We start from the raw sequence: 17,919 nt of genomic DNA, 5'->3' as shown, positions 1-17,919 counted from the left end.
TGAGGAGGCTTTAGTGATCTAGCTGCTATGCAATAATTAGGTGGTTAAAATGTACATCTCTACCCCAATATAACGCGGTCGTGGGGAGCCAAAAATCTCTACCGTGTTATAGGTGAAACGCTGTTATATCAAGGTAGCAGTGGCAGGGCTGCAGCCGTGATTTAAAATGCCCGGGGCTCCCTGCAGCAGCCCCAGGCCCTTTATATCGCTGGCCAAGCCCTACTCCACAGCCCCAGGGTAGCAGCAGCAGGGCTCTGGTGGTGATTAAAGGGCCCGGTGCTCCCCACAGCAGCCGGAGCCCTGCTGCTACCCCGCTATATGCGAACTTGTGTTCTATCAGGTCGCATTATAGCAGGGTAGAGGTGTATTTACATATAGGAATGATTAGGTGTGATGCAGTTAAATAGTAGTAATAATTAGGGGCTTGGCTAGGGACACCCAAAAGGCCACATATGGATAACAGATTGGTATCAATCTTGTTATGGTCACAGAACGTGGCCAATGTGGTTAGATACCCAACAGGTTACAAAAAGTGAGGTATGAAGGGCTCTGGTTCTGTGTTCCCTGTGCGCTTGCGTGGCTGTCCAGGAGCTGTTATACTTAAACAAAGCACATGAGATTTTTTATAGGGGAGAAGGCAACATGCCACATTTATTGAGAATACAGCAGTTAGCATATGCTTTTCAGTTACACACACATACCATGCACACAGTTTTGTCAGTTGATGTTTACAGTTACCAGTTTAGAGTTTGGATCAGTCTAGTGGCCAGCCAGATTGGTCACAGGGAGGAGCCGGGCTTTGTTGGTTGTGATTTGATGCTTTTGGAATAGTGGCAATATGAACTCAAAGTTCCACAGCAAAGCACTTTGCTTATATAGGTTTTGTTGTTGAAGTTTATGGATTTTGCTGTGTTAGTTTATGACCAGTTATTTTTTAATTGTGCTATTTTTTGATGTAAACATTTTAAAATATCTTTGAGAGGGTTATTTTGTTTTGGATTTGATTTAATTAATTGTTTTTAGGGGTGATAGCCTTTACCTTAGGGTTGTTAATTTGCGCTTTCTGGATTCTGGATCGCGTTGATGGTTTTTTGGAATTAATAAGTGGTTTTCTTTTGTTTTGTTTTTTTTGAACCATTTGGTTACTAACGGCCTCTACATTTTATTTTATTTTTTGATGCATGCCTTTTTTATTTATACAAACAGTTTTTTATAGTGACCTTTGAGAATATAAACAGCAGTATTTTATAGAGCGAAAGGACATTGTAAATTAAACCTTGCAAAGTTTTATAACCAAAACAATTTACACTGAGGTCCAGACCTTTAATGTTTTTTTAATTTACTGAACATAGACACAATACAGGATTCTGTCTTTTACTAACTAAACCTTAAAACAAAGAACTAAAAGGGCCCAATTTGTAATGCATATGGGAGACAGAATCCTATAGTCCCAGAGGTTTTTTTTTTGGCTATTTAAAAAGAGTAGCTGGCGGGATGAAATCAAATTACACATTAATTTTATAGTATAATTATAAAATTCTGCTCCTATAGAGCGACTCAAGTGCTGTGCATGTGATTAGCAGAGCTGCAATGGTGGCATGTGTTCAGGTGCCCCTCCCTCTGCTGCTCTGCAGTCACATTGCTCCTGCCCTCTACCTCTGGCCAGCTGCTCCAGGGATCTTCCTGTGCAAAAGCGGTGAGGGAGGGGAGTGCTGATGTCATGGTGTCTCCCTATCCATGCTTCCCCTCTGCCATGTACCTCATGTCTGCAAAGCGGGGGAGAGGGGCCCAGGAGCAGGAGAGCTCAGCTGCTACGTCTGAGCTTTCTGGTGTGAATGCATTAAAGAGACAGCACACGGTCTCTCAGACTGCCCCAGCAGCCAGCACATATATATTTGTGTGTGTGTGTGTGTGTGTGTGTGTGTGTGTGTCTCTCACATTCACACACAGTCTCTGTGTCTCTCTCATACACACACAGTCTATTTCACACTCTCCTCCCAACACATACTCATGTTGTTGTTACTTCTTGGTAATGCAATGCACATATATTATCTTTAATTTTATTCTTTCAAAGTTGTTTGGCTGGTCTATGCATTTCATAATTTTATTTCTCCCTTATGTTTAAATTTAATTCTTTGAGTAGTGAGTTCTAAAATGCCTGACCTGTCCTGGCTGGTGTAATTATCCCTATGGTAACTTAAAAAATATATATCTAGGTTTTTAGTTTCCACTGATGGCGCACATCCGCACATTACCTTGATATTGGTCCACATAACAAAATTCATTCTGCACAGATGGAAAAAAATTAGAGGAAATATTGCTTTGGTTCCCTATTTTTGGTTTCACTGAATCCTCAAGATGCCTAAATCAGAATCTCTTCTGATGGGCTCCACTTACTATTCCTTCTACCTTTGTTTCTAATGGTCTCTACAAAGCTGTAAGTATGCACAATGCACATTGTACTGGCCTAGTACTTACGTATAATGGTTTTTCTATTATTTCAATTATAGTTGTCTTATTAACTAAAGCTAAAGTTTCTTTTTAGTAGCTGCCTGAAAAAGAATCTGTGACAAATGCATGTTGCACCCAAGAAATAATCTTATAATTGTTAAGGCTCAAAAAGTTGTTAGAAGTATGGATCAGGGTGGATGTTCAGCACTTTTACCAAGTCCATATCAAATTCAGGAAATAAAATAAAAAATTCAGTCTTAACTTTGTTAGCTTTGTCTTCTTCAAATTTAGAACCATTCAGCATCCTCAAATACTTCTGCCTTCCTAATCTACATAAAATTATCAAGTGTCCTGCATCGAAAGACAAGAAACCAACTAGTTATTTGGCCTCCATAATATCCTCTTAACTTGGCCAGATATTGGACCATTTCAGGAATAGCCAAACTCTCAGCTGTCTTAACTTAAACAAGTGCTCTTTTCTTATCTGAACCTTGTTCAGATACAGTTAAGACAGATCACCACACACAGTATCTTGAACACAAACTTCTCCAAAGATCTTGCTGTCTTAAGTATTCTATTTCTTACTGAAACATGCACAAGTAATTAGGGTAGTTCTTGAGACTGCATCCACAGAAACTATCCTTAAAAGCAATCTTCTGACAAACATAATATATACAAGACACACAAAACCAGATAGACAAGGTATCCACAAACTTTCTTTGCAAGGAAAAATATCAGTTCCCCAAATCAAGCTTCTTTGAGAAAATAAATACTATGAACGCTCATAATTTTAGCTTTCATTTTTTACTGTGTCCATTTCTTCAAGTAGTATACAGGACTAACTCAATAAACCACATTTTAAAACGAACAAAATATAATTTTTGTTATAAACTGATGTGCCCACTTTTCAGAAACCCCTCACCAATTTTGACAGCAGTCTCTCTAGCACTCTCTCACATCTTTATCAGTAGTTATGCTTGATGTTGAAACTCATCCCAGATAAATGGGAAGTGACACTGGTTGGTTGGGGGTGGGAGATATGGAAGATATGGCAAGAATATCACCGGTCCCCACAACTGAGGTATGTATCTGCATTTGTTGACTGGGTTCATTAGGATTCCCAGATACTAGAGAAACAGATACCGGTTATACCTACGTCAACTCTTTTATTTATCTAAACAGCCAGGAGGTTGCAAGAGTTACTTTCAGATGTGGGCCTTGCAGTGGACTGTCACTTTGAGATTAGATTATGGGGCTACCTCTTAAACTGCAGCAGGTATGGAATTTGGTGGGCTTTTTATTAAGCAGTATTTCTTTTAGGAAGCGCATTAAACTAGTACTTGATTATCTGCACTGGCCATTAGTTTTCATGTTGATTTTAAGGTGCTGGCTTTGACCTATAAAGCCCCAAGTGACCCGGGTGCTTACCTATCTAAGAGACCACCTCTGTAAATGTGACATAATGCCATATTTGTGATCATGGAAGGTGCCAGCTACAGCCTGTTTGTCATAAGAGATGGTGGCGGGGGCTGCCATCAGCATCACAGGTCTTTGAAACTTGTCTCCACCTTTGGTCCATGATAGCTCGAGCTTATTAACCTTTCAGGCATTGTGCAAGGCTGACATTTTCACCTTGACCTGTAAGGAGATGGAAAATGGGCAAAGCCTGGAAAACAGAGAGGACTCTGGTGATTTTTTCAGTGGGACTTACTATATTTTTGTTATATTTACATTATTGCTTGATGATGGTGTGATTGCTGGAGTCCATTTTAAAATTCATAATAAACTGTAAAAGGTACTCAGAGCTTGGAATCAGTGCTCTTTTATTCAGTGTAGCTATTGCTAACATTATAGTGAAACCCCTTTTCACAGTGTTTTATTTTTTGGATGACTAAATTTATGTAAAGTTTTGAAAAATAATCAATTTTATCATAATTTTGTTTATATTGTATCCATTTCTGCATCTCTCCACTTTTTCTAACCCCCATTACTACTAGAAAGAATATTGAGCATCTCTGTGCATTATTCTCATTCTACTTATTCTTCATTTGAAGTCACTGTGAAATTAATTGGTTTCTATGATAATTTTAATATCACAAAGAAGATAATATCTTTTTAAAAACCTTTCACCTGAGAATCTCGGCACCCTCTAAACAAACATAAATAAGTATTAGTGAACTTCAGGAATGAGTTGAAGAGACTTGCCCAAAATGACATGTTAGACCTATGGTATAACCAGAAACAGCACCTTAGGTCATGTCTGCACTACAAACTTCTGTCGATTTAAGTTATGTTGGCATAAAGCTGCTGTAGTTAGCATATCGCCTGTGCGCAAGCATACTTGTCCTCTGTGTAGGCAGTGTGCACACTCATCAGGAGAACTTGTATCAATGCACAGTGCAGTGCACTATGGGCAGATACCCCAGCGCACAACCCATCACCATCTGGCACGCTGCCTTTTGGAAAGTTTTGCTAATGCATGGTGGGGCAGAAACAAGTTGTGCAGGGCTCACTGGGAGAAAGGGGTCAACACTCCCAGTGTAACTATTTCTATCCCATAAGGTCATCAGTCTGTCATCATTTTCGCACCTTTTTTTCCCCAAAATCCCACATAAATACGTTGCCTTCCTCACTATCCACCACCTCTGACAGAAGTATGGAGTTTGCACAATTCTGCACTATTTTCATAAGCATTGCAAGCACAGGGCACAGAATCCTGCAGTAACTGCAGAGCCGCAAGAACCACCAAAACAGTGAAAAACATGATTTCTTGGAGGACAGACTGCTTTGGGACGAAACGAGAACCAATTCAAGGTTGTTGGTGGCATTCACGGAGCAGCTGCTGGTGGGGGAACACTGCTTCCTGTGCCTGAGAAATGGGCGCTGACTGGAGGAATCGCATCCTAATGCAGGCTTGGGATGATGAGCAGTGGCTGCAGAACTTTCAGATGCACAAAGCCACATTCCTGGATCTGTGTGTTAAGCTCACCCAAGCCCTCCAGCACACAGACACCAAAACGAGAGCTGCACTGACAGTGGCAAAGCAAGTGATGATTGCATTGTGGAAACTTGCGATGCCAAATTGCTACCAGTTAGTTGGAAATCAATATGGCGTTGAAAAAATCCACTGCAGATGCCATCATCATGCAAGTGTACCAGGCCATTAATGGCCTCCTGCTATGCAGGACGGTTACTCTTGGCAATGTGCAGGACACAGTGGATGGATTTGCAGCAATGGGGTTCCCCAATGTGGAACCAACTGCAGTAGAGTGATAGACAGTATATATATCCCTATTTTGGCACCAGACCACCTTGCTACAGAGTACATCAACAGAAAGGGCTCCTTTTCTGTGGTTATGCAAGCACTGATTAATCTCCAGGGACATTTCACTGACATCAGTGTTGTGGTGCATGACATCCACGTCTTTAAGTAGGAACGTCTTTCCCAACAGGAAGATTATCATTGGGAATCTTAAAATGTCAGTATCGATCCCACATGCAGCTTAGTTGTAGCCATGATGGTCCCAGGATGTTAGAGAGACAAGGTGAGTGAGGTAATATCTTTATTGGGCCAACTTCTATTGGTGAGAGAGAGACAAGCTTTCGACAGTGATCTGGACAACCCGCATACCTGTTGCTCTCCTGGCTCATGAAGCTGTACACTGGCCACATCGACAGCACCAATTCAACTACTGGCTCAGCAGGTGCAGACTGACAGTTGAATGTGCTTTTAGTAGACTGAAGGGATGTTGCCATTGTTTACTCACAAAATTAGACTTCAGTGAGAAAAATATCCCAATGGTTATAGTTTCCTGCTGCATCCTGCATAATATCTGTGAGGCAAAGGGAGAAAAGTTTCCACTGGGCTGGAGGGAAGAGGTGGGCAGCTGTCTCCTGAGTTTGGACAGCCAGACAGAAAGGCTATTAAAATAACTGAACGTGGAGCTAGATGTGAGGGATCACAGACTTCAAACCCAGGCCAACATGTCCCTAGGCAGTGCCAAGGTGATGACAAACATCCAGAAGCTCACCTGGTTAATCAGGAGAGGGTCCAGAAAAGAGTTAGCTTGCAGAGGGCCCTGCCCCCAAAGCTCCCAAGAGGAAACAGCTAGCCCCATTTGGTTTAAGGGTTCTATATAAACCAGGAAGTAAAAAACAGGAAGTTGTCCGAGCAACTAGCTGCTACTATGGACTCCTCTTCCCTATCTGATTCCTGAGTCCTGCATTCCTGCTTGCTCCTGGTTTCTGTCCTCCTATCCCAGACTCCTGTCTACTTCTTGTTCCTGCTGTCTTGCCCTACATGCCAAGTCCCTGCTCCTCAAACTTACCTCTGACTCTGTCTCCAGCTCTGACCTCTGGCTTGCCACCTGACAACATCTCTGACTCTGACCTTTGGTTTGGTACCTGACATTATGTATGGTTTTGACCCTTGGCTTCAGCCAATAGGTCTGAGTCTGGGTCTGATCACTAGGCCTGATTGCCAATGCCCTGTTCATTGTACTATATAGCTTAGGGAAGCTTTGAAAAAAATCACTGTAATAGTGAGCCACAGTAATGTATTTTGTTGTTCTGTTCTCTACCTGGATCTGCTGTTTTGTGGCCTATTAAGAATTACATGGTATTTGATGTACATGTATGAATATAACACTGTCAATGCATCTATTGATTTTGCTTGAGAGTGATCCTGTGAGTTGTGTCACATTGTGCAGTAACACAATTGGTTGCTTTCATAAGCAATAAGCACTCGCTAGCATATGTGACCTAATACAGATGAGTTATGTTTCACATAATGGAATTTTATTTTGAAAAAAAAATTCGCTAGGGAAAATAAAATAAAAAAAACCCCACACCTATGCAAGAGAAATTAATAAAAAGCATTCTGAACATCTTTCCCAGACCTGATGAAGAGCTCTTGTTGCTCAAAAACTTGTCTCTTTCACCAACATAAGCTGGTCCAATACACATTACCTCACCTGCAGGGGGCTGGTTGTCTCCCTAATAAAAAACAAATCATTTTCAGTAAAAAACGTTCTTAAAGGTGAAAGAAAAATATTATAATGTTAGGCAAAAGGCAAGACATTTTTTTAAAACAGAAAAAGTTTCAGGTCTTCCAAGAAACTTTGTGCTGCTTTTTGGAAAGACTATGTCAGGTAGTAGTTTAATATAATAACTTCTAAATTTTTAAGAAAAGAGAAAAAAGTAAAAATGGTGATATTGTTACAAGATTAATTCTGACCAGATGAAAGAAAAATACAGGTTTGTCAACTATTGCTATGAATCTCTCTTATGACAGATGTTAAAAGCCATACAGTTAATCTGAATTATTCTACGTATGCTACCTCTACTAAGTAATGCCATTAATGTTTTTGATCTTACCATCTTATCTCAATTTAATATTATAGCTAAGAAAAATATATACAAGTTTAAAAAGTCATGCAAAAATGTATGATTGTCACTGTTTTACAGCTTGATTTTCACCCATCGTTTCTAGCTTGTTTTGTTCCTAAAAAACAAGCTATATTCTTTCCTTGAAATAAATCAAGATGATCAAGAGCCCAAACCAACCACTTATACACATAAGTGACATTACTCATCTGAATATTTCCATTAAACTCACAGTAAGTGGAGTACAACTCAGTAAGTTATTCATAATAAGCATCCACAGAACCAGATAGGGAAATTTTTTTTTTAAATTAATAAATTCCAAAAATAGAAATACATATTTTCTAAGTACATCATACCTTTTATGTGCTTCCTGTTTACTGCGACATTCTTCACAGTAATATTTATATTCACTGCATAAAGTTTCTGTATTGCTGAAACCCCTGAATATAACAGAAAGGAAAATGCAAGATGTAGAAACTACCTCTTGATTTAGAAATATATAGTGATTTTTAAACAAAATAAAAATCACATCATTTTACATCACAAGTTTACATGGCTCATTTTAAATAAACAGGGACAATAAGCATTTAACAAACATTTGGACTATCAAATTTTCCTGAGCTATTTTGCTGTACTTCTTCCATTTTCATCTTCATCAATTTATTATTAGTTAACATGGTGACAGATGAAAGACAAATAAATATATAAGCATTTGTTTGTGCATGTACCTTAAGCAGTGAGTAATTGATGTATTTTGCTCTACATCAACAGAAAGGTCTAAAAAATCTTCATCTTTGCTACTTATCTGCAGGAAAAAAAAGACGGATTATTAAAACAAATCTCCAATAAACTATAACCAAAATTGATTGCACTGATTAACCTCATCATTACTGATATTTTCCACTGCTAGATACTAGATCTTATCCTTGAACAAGAAGAAAAGAGGATACGTTCACCTCAATCTTTCTGATTTAAGTATATACTTAAGTCCTTTTGAAATCTAAGGTGTGGTAGACTTTTCCCTTTCTGACTTAGGATCAGGATAGAAGCTTGGAAAGTGGTACCCTGCTTAGGCGAAAGACAGACAGGGATTTTGGCAAAAACTAAGATAAGTGCTGAAGGTCAGCTTGTCACTAGGGAATAGCAAATATGGAGGACTAAGATGAAGTACAAGAATTCTCATTTTCTTGGCCAACCCTAAGGGGACTAAGACTAAGTACAGTTGCCCTAGAACCAATGAGGGGCTATCTGAAACGCAGAGGAAAAGATTCCACTGGTACCTCACCTATGCAAGACTGAAGATTCTGAAGTGCCGAGCTTTTAATGTAAAAGGGTCTTCAATGGAAAATCTTCTGTAGAAAATCTAATATGGGGGGGGATTCTGATTCTTCTTTTTAAAAAAAGGCTTATCCTGCATCACGTGGAAAGTGCTACCTTCGCCTCATCGTACCTCTTTCGTTTTCTCTTTTTTGTGGGTGCAGCGTGGTAAATAAGGAAATGTTATTTACGCCTTCTCATAACACATGAACTAGGGGAAATTAATTGGCAGCAGGTTTAAAACAAACAAAAGGAAGTATTTCTTCACACAGCGCATAGTCAACCTGTGTAACTCTTTGCCAAAGGATATTGTGAAGGCCAAGATTATAACAGGGTTCAAAAAAGAACTAGATAAATTCATGGAGGATAGGTCCATCAATGGCTATTAGCCAGAATGGGCAGGGATGGTGTCTTTAGCCTCTGTTTGCCAGAAGCTGGGAATGAGTGACAGGGAAGGGGTCACTTGATTACCTGCTCTGTTCATTCTCTCCGGTGCACCTGGCATTGGCCACTGTCGTAAGACAGGATACTGGGCAAGATAGACCTTTGGTCTGACCCAGTATGGCCGTTCTTATGGTCAGGACACCCGGAGATGATTTACCACTTCAGGAGTGTCCTGTTGTGGACCAATTCAAGAGATTTAATACACTTGGGTTCTAGGCATTACTGGGCCCAAGATGGCTGTCAGCATGAGAGCAGAGGGATTTACACCCCTTGGGAAAGAATCAGCACCTATGAGGGTGTATTTTCCTTGAATTAACCTTCTGAACAACAAGAAATGCTAACCCAACTGCATTGGGTGTGTTTGTGCTGTGCTGAGAAGGCATCCTTGTGTGCTAAGATGCTCATGTCCAATGCTATGTGTATTCTGGCTGGGACAAGAGGAGAAAAGGAGGGGTAGTATCAGGCTGTCTCATCTCCTGCAGAATCAAGAAACCTTGAAGTATGTGGAGATGTAGATGAGAACCCTAACCCACACTGAAGCACATGTGAATAATAGTGAAGTGACAAAGGAGTGTGAATGGAATTGTCGAACAGATATATCCCTCCTTCAAATCCATAGGATCAGCCAAGGCATACTAGCCCAGATGTCCATGACTCTGAGGTGGTACACCTTCCATAAGGATAGGTTACTCACCATGTAGTAACTTTGGTTCAAGATGTGCTGTCTCTTTGTGCAGTGCATTTCTGGGTTACACAGGTGCTCCATACACCCAGGACTGGAGATTTTTCCTTAGCACTGTCTGCCTGATCCATATGCATGTGTCACCACTCTCCTTGCACTCTGCATTTAGGGAATAAAGGAGGCTGCCAAACCACCAGCAACTTAGTTCCTTCACTACCGTCAGTCACCAGTACGCGAAACCAAGCAATGCACTAGCCACAGGGACAACATCTTAAAGAACTGAAGTTATTACAAGGTAAGTAACCCCTCCTTCTCCAATTAATTTGTCTTACGTATAGTGCACTTCAGTTCATTCACAAGCAGTGTCTCTTTAAAGGAGGTGGGTGTCTCGTGTCCTACGACACAACAGATTGCAGAACTGCTCTGCCTAAAGCACCATCAGAAGCAGCTGCTTGCACCAAGGGATAGTGTCTCGCAAAGATGTGTACAAAACGCCAATTTCCTTCTGTGCAGATGTCAGTAAGAGAGACAACTCTAAGGGACACTTCAGATGCTGCCTGAGCTCTAGTCAAGTGTGCTCTCACAATGCCCTCAAGGGAGATGTTAATCTTGTAGCAGAGTAAAATGCACACTGAGATCTATTTCAACTATTTCTGGTACTAAATGGCCTCTCCTTTCATTTGTTCCACAAATGACACAAAGTCTATGACATTTGAAGCAATTTCATCCTTTGCAGGTAAAAAGTAAGAGCCTACACACATCCAGTTAAGTGCCATGCAACCTCTTCCCTGCTAGAAAGAGGTTTACTGTTAAAAACAGTAGCTGGATACTTTAGTTCATGTGAAACTCTGATACCACCTTAAGAATGAATTTCAGATGTAATCTCATGGATACCTTGGCCTAGTGGAGAACTGTATGGGGGCAGGGGGGAGGAGAAGGAAGGGGGAATAAACCGTTAGCACTGCCTAGCTCTTAGACTCTGATTGAGATGATAGTGACCAAAAATGCTATCTTCATGGAGATATGTAGTAGACAGCACAATGCCAGGGGCTTGAACAAAGACTTAGTAAGGGTTGATAAAACAAGGTTCAAGCCCGAGGCTAGTACATGTTTTGCCACTGGAGGGAAGTCTAGACTTACATCTTTCAGGAAGTGGGCAGTGACTGGGTGGGAAAAGAGAATAAATGTACATCTATGCTGCACACTCTTCACAGTGACATGTAGAATACATACACTATGCCTCCCTAGCATGGGTATAAACAGCAATGTAGATGGTGCTGCACTGCTTTGGAATGTAAAGATAGTCCTGAACCCTGAAGGTATGCATCCTATACAGCTTTCCACAAGCTGAAGCAGTGGCTCCTATGTCTACACTGCTATTTTTAGCAGTATAGTTTCCTGCTTTCTCCTCATTGATAGAGTTTTCCCCCATCACAAGAGAGTTGCCAAAGCTTGTCCCCATGGCAGGGAAACACTCGGGAAGCAAGGAGGCAGTGGGGAAATGCTCCGCCAGCTCCTCACTCCTGGAGCTTTTCCCTGCTACCTCTCCTTTGCCAGAGTCTTTCACTGACGCAAGTAGCTATACAATACAGCGTGGATGCAGCCTGCTTTCTACTTGGGCATGTAGCTACACATATACAGCACGCTGTCACCAGTGGTGTGCAGTGTAGACATAGCCTACCCTGAGAGACCCAAACGACAGCCCTGAAGATTTTAAGTAGAAGAGGTAGTTCACTATACGTGGATTCTTTGCTCAAAAGAAGGAAATTCCTTGTCTATTAAAACAACAAAATGCAAATCTTCTCCATTTTTATTTGTAAAATTTCCCAGTAGAGTCCCTTTCTATTGCTGCTCAAAATACCACGTACATCAGCTCAACAGGCATTTTCTAACACTGACATCAAACCAAGTACCATACCCTCAGGTGAAGCATAGCTGATTTGGGTTGGCAAGTCCACCCTTTCCCCTAGGTTAATATCCAGGGGAAGGCAGTGAGGAGGTCAGGACAGTTGCAAAAGAATAGGGTACCAGAAATGATGGTCCCAATCTGAGGCTATGAGGGCAACTTGCAAATTCTAATTATCTTCAACACTTAGGGTATGGCTACACTACGGGATTATTCCGATTTTACAGAAACTGGTATTTGGAAACAGATTGTATAAAGTGGAGTGCATGCAGCCACACTAAGCACATTAATTCGGTGGTGCGCATCCATGTACTGAGGCTAGCATCGATTTCCAGAGCGTTGCACTGTGGGTAGCTATCCCATAGCTCCCGCAGTCTCCCCTCCCACTGGAATTCTGGGTTGAGATCCCAATGCATGATGGGGCAAAAAGTGTCGTGGGTGATTCTGGGTAAATGTTGTCAGTCAATCCTCCCTCTGTGAAAGCAATGGCAGACAATTATTTCGCGCCCTTTTCCCCGGATTGCCCTGGCAGACACCATAGCATGGCAATCATGGAGCCGTTCAGCCTTTTTTCACTGTCACCATATGTCTACTGCTGACAGATGCGGTACTGCAGTGCTACACAGCAGTATCCCCTTGCCTTTGCAAGTTAGCAGAGACGGTTACCAGTCATATTGTACCATCTGCTGCTGTCATGGGTGCTTCTGGCTGGCCTCGGTGAGGTTGGCCAGGGGTGCATGGACAAAAATGGGAATGACTCCTCAGGTCATTCCCTTCAAGTTTTGTCTAATGGAGAGTTAGTCTTGCCTAGAATATCAGGCAAGTCTACTAAAAAACCAGAGAGGCAAACAGTCGCTCATGGTCAAAGCCCCAGACATCCTGCAGAAATGATGAGCTGCATGCCATTCTAAGGGGTGCCCTGCAACAACCTCACCTGCTGCTTCCCTCGTCCCACACCGCTTCTGGGCTACTGTGGCAGTTATCCCCCCATTTGTGTGTTGAAGTAATAAAGAATGCAGGAATAAGAAACACCACTGACTTTACTGAGATAAAACGAGGGAGAGTGCAGCCCCCAACTGCTATGATATTCCAGGCAGGACTGAATCTCCAGGAGACAAAACTTAAAGAAAGGACTGACCGGGAGTCATTCCCATTTTTGCCCAGGCACCCCCAGCTGACCTCACCAAGGCCAGCCAGGAGCACTCAAGGGATGATGACGATGGATACCAGTCCTAAGTACTGTCTGCCATCCGCAAGGCAAGGCAAGGGGATGCTGCTGTGTAGCGCTGCAGCACCATGTCTGCCAGCAGCATCCAGTAGACATACGGTGACACTGAAAAAAGGTGAGAAACGATTTTTTCCCCTTTTCTTTCATGGGGGGGCGGGGACTGACGACATATACCCTGAACTACCCACGACGACGTTTTGGGCATTGGGATCTCAGCCAAGAATGCAAATGGTTTTCGGAGACTGCGGGAACTGTGGGATAGCTAGAGTCCTCAGTTCCCCCTCCCTCCGTGAGCATCCATTTGATTCTTTGGCTTTCCATTACGCTTGTCACGCAACACTGTGCTGAGTCCCTGCTGTGGCCTCTGTCTATCATAGCCTTGGAGATTTTTTCAAATGCTTTGGCATTGTCTTTTGGAATGGAGTTCTGATAGAACAGATTCATCTCCCCATACAGATATCAGCTTCAGTATCTCCCATACAGTCCATGCTGGAGCTCTTTTTTGATTCTGGGACTGCATGGTCACCTGTGCTGATCAGAGCTCCACGCTGTGCAAACAGGAAAGGAAATTCAAAAGTTCGTGGGGCTTTTCCTGTCTACCTGGCCAGTGCATCCGAGTTCAGATTGCTGTCCAGAGCAGTCACAATAGTGCACTGCAGGATAGCTCCCAGAGGCCAATACCGTTGAATTGCGGCCACACTAATCCTAATCCAAAATGGCAATACCGATTTCAGCGCTACTCCCCTCATCGGGGAGGAGTACAGATATTGGTATTAAGAGCCCTTTATATCGATATAAAGAAGTTAGTTGTGTGGACGGGTGCAGGGTTAATTCGGTTTAATGCTGCTACATTCAATATAAACTCGTAGTGTCGACCAGGCCTTAAAATAATAAGGTAATTTGGAGGGGAACGAGTGTTTCAGGACTCCTGACCATTACATGAGAAAAACATCACTCAAATCACCTGGCACTTGTTCACATGGGACATGAAGAGATCTCTGGATGCAAGATCCCACACCCATAACATCTCCCAGAAAGTTGGGTCATGCTGGTCCCATTCAAATTCTGTGGAGAAATGTCTGCTTATAGAATCTACCAGAATGTTCTGGATTCCTGGCAGGTAAACAGCAGTCAGGGTAATATACATGGGAATGCTATAGTTCCAAGGGCAACAGATTCACACAAAGCTGAGGAGTGTGCTCCTCCTTGCTTGGTGATGTTATAGGCTGCCATTGCATCCAATAACACATCCACTGCCCCAGCCCTTTAAATAGTCGCGGGGGCCCTGGGGAAGTGGTGGGGTGGTAGAAGCGACGGGAGCCACAGACTTTTTACCCCATGGCTCCAGCCGTGGGGCTGTGGTGGCAATTTAAAGGGCCTGGGGCTCCAGTCTCTGCTGGGAGCCCCAGGCCCTTTAAATTTCCTCCTAGGGAAGCCAGGCCACCCCAGTACAGCACACTGGCTCTTGCTGGTATGCCATACTGGGGCTTGGGTGTGGGGCCCTCTTAGGAGTGGGGCCCAATTCAGGGGAATTGGTTGAATTGACCTAAAGCCGGCCCTGCCAACCAGTCGGGAGGTGGGAGAAAAAAATAGGTACTCTGACCCTTTAACAGGTATAAAATGTCTGTTTTTAGCCCACAGGTACACTGGTGGGATCATGGCAAGCATCTGCCAAAGAGTTCTGGTAGCTTAGAGGATAGTCTTAATAGGGGCACAACTCAGACTCATGCTATTCAAGATGTCCAGCAGTTTGTGTGGTGCTTTCTGGACCTTTTCCATGGGGATCTGTAGAGACTCTGTTACCCTCTTAAGTAAATCCTGGAAGGTCTTTGTGTAATCAGGATGTGGTGGTGAAGCTGGAATCGCCTCCTTGTCTCAGAAACAGGAGGATAAGGTCACTAGCACAGAATCCTCCTGCTCATGTTGCTCTTTTCTTATTAATGCTGCTATAATTGCATGTCTTCAGGAGGCTGACAAAGCTCTTCCTCTTCTCTCAGAATCCTGGATCTCCTTTATCCTCTTGTTAGACAAAAAGACCTTACTGGGCAGTAGTTTCACAGATCTTCCAGGCCCCAATACTACCATTGTGGGATCTCATATCTCCTTGGGGCAGGGCCTTGGTACAGTACTAGGTACCAGAAGGCATAGTGGGGTACTCTTTCACATAAGAGTAGTGAGATACCTTGGAGACACCCAATGTTCTGTCTGGGCTCCATCCTCTCAAAGAACCCTTCAGAGGACAGTACAAGAGTGGGTGTCTGTCATAGTTCTCTTATGACTCTGAAGTTGTGAAGCTCAGATCCAGTGTGAGCACCCTGTTGTTGATAGTACCGTGTTTCAACACCTATTTTTACATGAGGATGGAGAGGAATATTATAGGGATAATGATACCAGATCCCAACCTGTGATGCCAGAATGGCGTCTGGAAGGGAACGGAACATATATTCTGACAACACTGGAGTCGAGAAGCGACCCAAAGTCAAAGGAGTAGTTTCCATAGCTCAAGCTATTGAACTAGAGGGCATCAGATCTATGGATACCAAAGTGGGTTTTGGTGTCAAAGAACCACTCCCACTGCTGGAGGTACTGCTGTTTTTTCATTTGAGGAAGTCCCAGACTAGTCCTTCCTGGTACTGGATAGTCCCACTTCAGAGCACAAAGCTCCTAATGACTTGGTATGGGATGGAGACTTCTACCTCTTTTTAGAAGTCTTGGTCAGAGGATCTTCCCTCTTGTCCTTATGGTAGCATTTGTGTCTCTTTTCCCTCATCTGTCTTAGCTCTGTTCTCTAATGTCTCTTGGAGTCAGAAGGGAGACAGAGGTCTTGGAACTGTCCAGAACCGAATAACAGGGGCCATGGCCATTCCTACCCTTTTTTTTGTGGGGGGGAGAGGTCTCTCCAGTCAGAAATTGTTTCTGTCTTCATGGGGTCCTCCATGAGGAACTTATAGGGTCAGAACTCCCTATACTGCTAAGTCCTACTTGGGAACAACCTGCATAAACTGCAGCCAGAAGGGATGTGGGTTACCCCCAGGCAGTACAGACAAGTGTCATGAAATCTGTGACCCAGGAAGGGTTTGTCATTTAATGAAATTTTTGAAGCCAGGAATGATCCTTGACATACTCTCCTGCAACAGTTGGAAGATAGAAATTTTTTTGTTTTTGTTTGTTGTTGTTGGTTTAAATTGGGGGTGGGGGGAAGGGCGCGCAGAGAGGAGCTCAGCAACAACTCCCTGCCCTGCAGTGTGTGGGGGGGGGCGTGTTCTGAAAGTTAGGAGAGAGTTTCTCAGGTGCGGTTCCTTAATTATCTATTTAAAAGTTTACAGAAAGAAGCTGAAGTCAGTACAGACACTGAAGCTCCAACCAAGACCACAAGTGGTAAGAAAGAGCTAAGATGGTGACAGTCTGACAGCTCCCCTTATCTCCTTGGCGAGGAGCATGAGGAGAGCAGGGGCACACGGGCAGACCAGATGTAAAAAGTGCTAGGGAAAAAAATCTCCAACTCTGGGTACATGTGTAACCCTGAAGTGCACTACACATAGGAACAGTCACTCAAAAAAAGAATCAGCCCTTCAGAGGACTCAGATATCGTCTGGTGAATAATGTCATATGGGTGCACAAAGCCACAAAGACTAACATTTGTAGAATCACTCCATATTTCTCAAAGGTTCGGAGGTCACAAAGTATATGGTTCATCTCTGTGCCAGGAAAGATTTTGCAGTTGTGGAGTCCACATAGGCTACAATCCTACCTTTTGTACTGGCACGAAAATGGACTTTTGTTTAGATGAAGCCCAACGATCTACGAACAGAATGCACACCTTGAGAATCTGTGACACCCTTTGTGAGTAGCATGTTAGGTACAGGCATGCTTGGGTATCTGAGAAAAGCAGTTATATTTTCAGTTTAGTAAAAATGTTTAGTTCCATACAAAGACCAGATCTTGGTGTAATATTATTAGAAGTCTTCTCCTACTCCAGATTGGAAGTGTATCTGATGATCCATCTGCATCACTGAATATACCTGCAATCTATTGTTGACCTCCAAAGGATTCTGGATTTTTTTTTTTTAAATCTTTCTGGGAAAGAGGAACAGGAAATGCCACATTGTTATAACTTCACAGTCCCAGAGACTACCTCAGCTAATGATCTCCTTGAAGCATCCCTACAGAAGCTTTGGTCCCTGTTGGTGAGTTTCCCCCACCTTTTAAGGAAGCTGATTGACTGGTTTTGTCTGTTACAACTGCAGAAATTGCTTCAGTCAGTGCCTTGCTCCACTGAGGTAGGCAAGGTTTTCCTCAGTGGAAGTACGAAAAAAAACAAACCCTTAAAAGGTCCTCCAGGAAAGCACCGTTGAAATTTCCCTTTTCAAAGCCTTCTCTCAGGCCTGGTCCACATTACGCCGTTAAATCGATTTTAACAGCGTTAAATCGATTTAACGCTGTACCCGTCCACACTACAGTGCTCTTTAAATCGATTTCTGTACTCCTACAAAATGAGAGGAATAA

The 17,919-nt window shown here is 42.7% G+C and overlaps 1 protein-coding gene across 2 annotated transcripts in view; it reads right to left on the bottom strand.

Annotated features, from left to right (window-relative positions):
- Positions 1 to 17,919, bottom strand: part of USP12 (ubiquitin specific peptidase 12) — a 75,253-nt gene that overhangs the window by 11,846 nt on the left and 45,488 nt on the right. For both annotated transcript variants that reach the window (XM_032765319.2, XM_075061655.1), the window contains 2 exons: positions 8,565 to 8,641; positions 8,193 to 8,276 (listed from right to left, as the gene is read on the bottom strand). In XM_032765319.2, coding sequence (XP_032621210.1) covers positions 8,193 to 8,276; positions 8,565 to 8,641 — 161 coding nt within the window. The remainder of the gene's footprint in view (positions 1 to 8,192; positions 8,277 to 8,564; positions 8,642 to 17,919) is intronic.

This window comes from Chelonoidis abingdonii, chromosome 1 (genome assembly GCF_003597395.2).
Source record: "Chelonoidis abingdonii isolate Lonesome George chromosome 1, CheloAbing_2.0, whole genome shotgun sequence".
Taxonomy (NCBI): domain Eukaryota; kingdom Metazoa; phylum Chordata; order Testudines; family Testudinidae; genus Chelonoidis; species Chelonoidis abingdonii.
The sequence above is the reverse complement of the archived record's forward strand: the minus strand, read 5'-3'. Positions and strand labels throughout refer to the sequence as shown.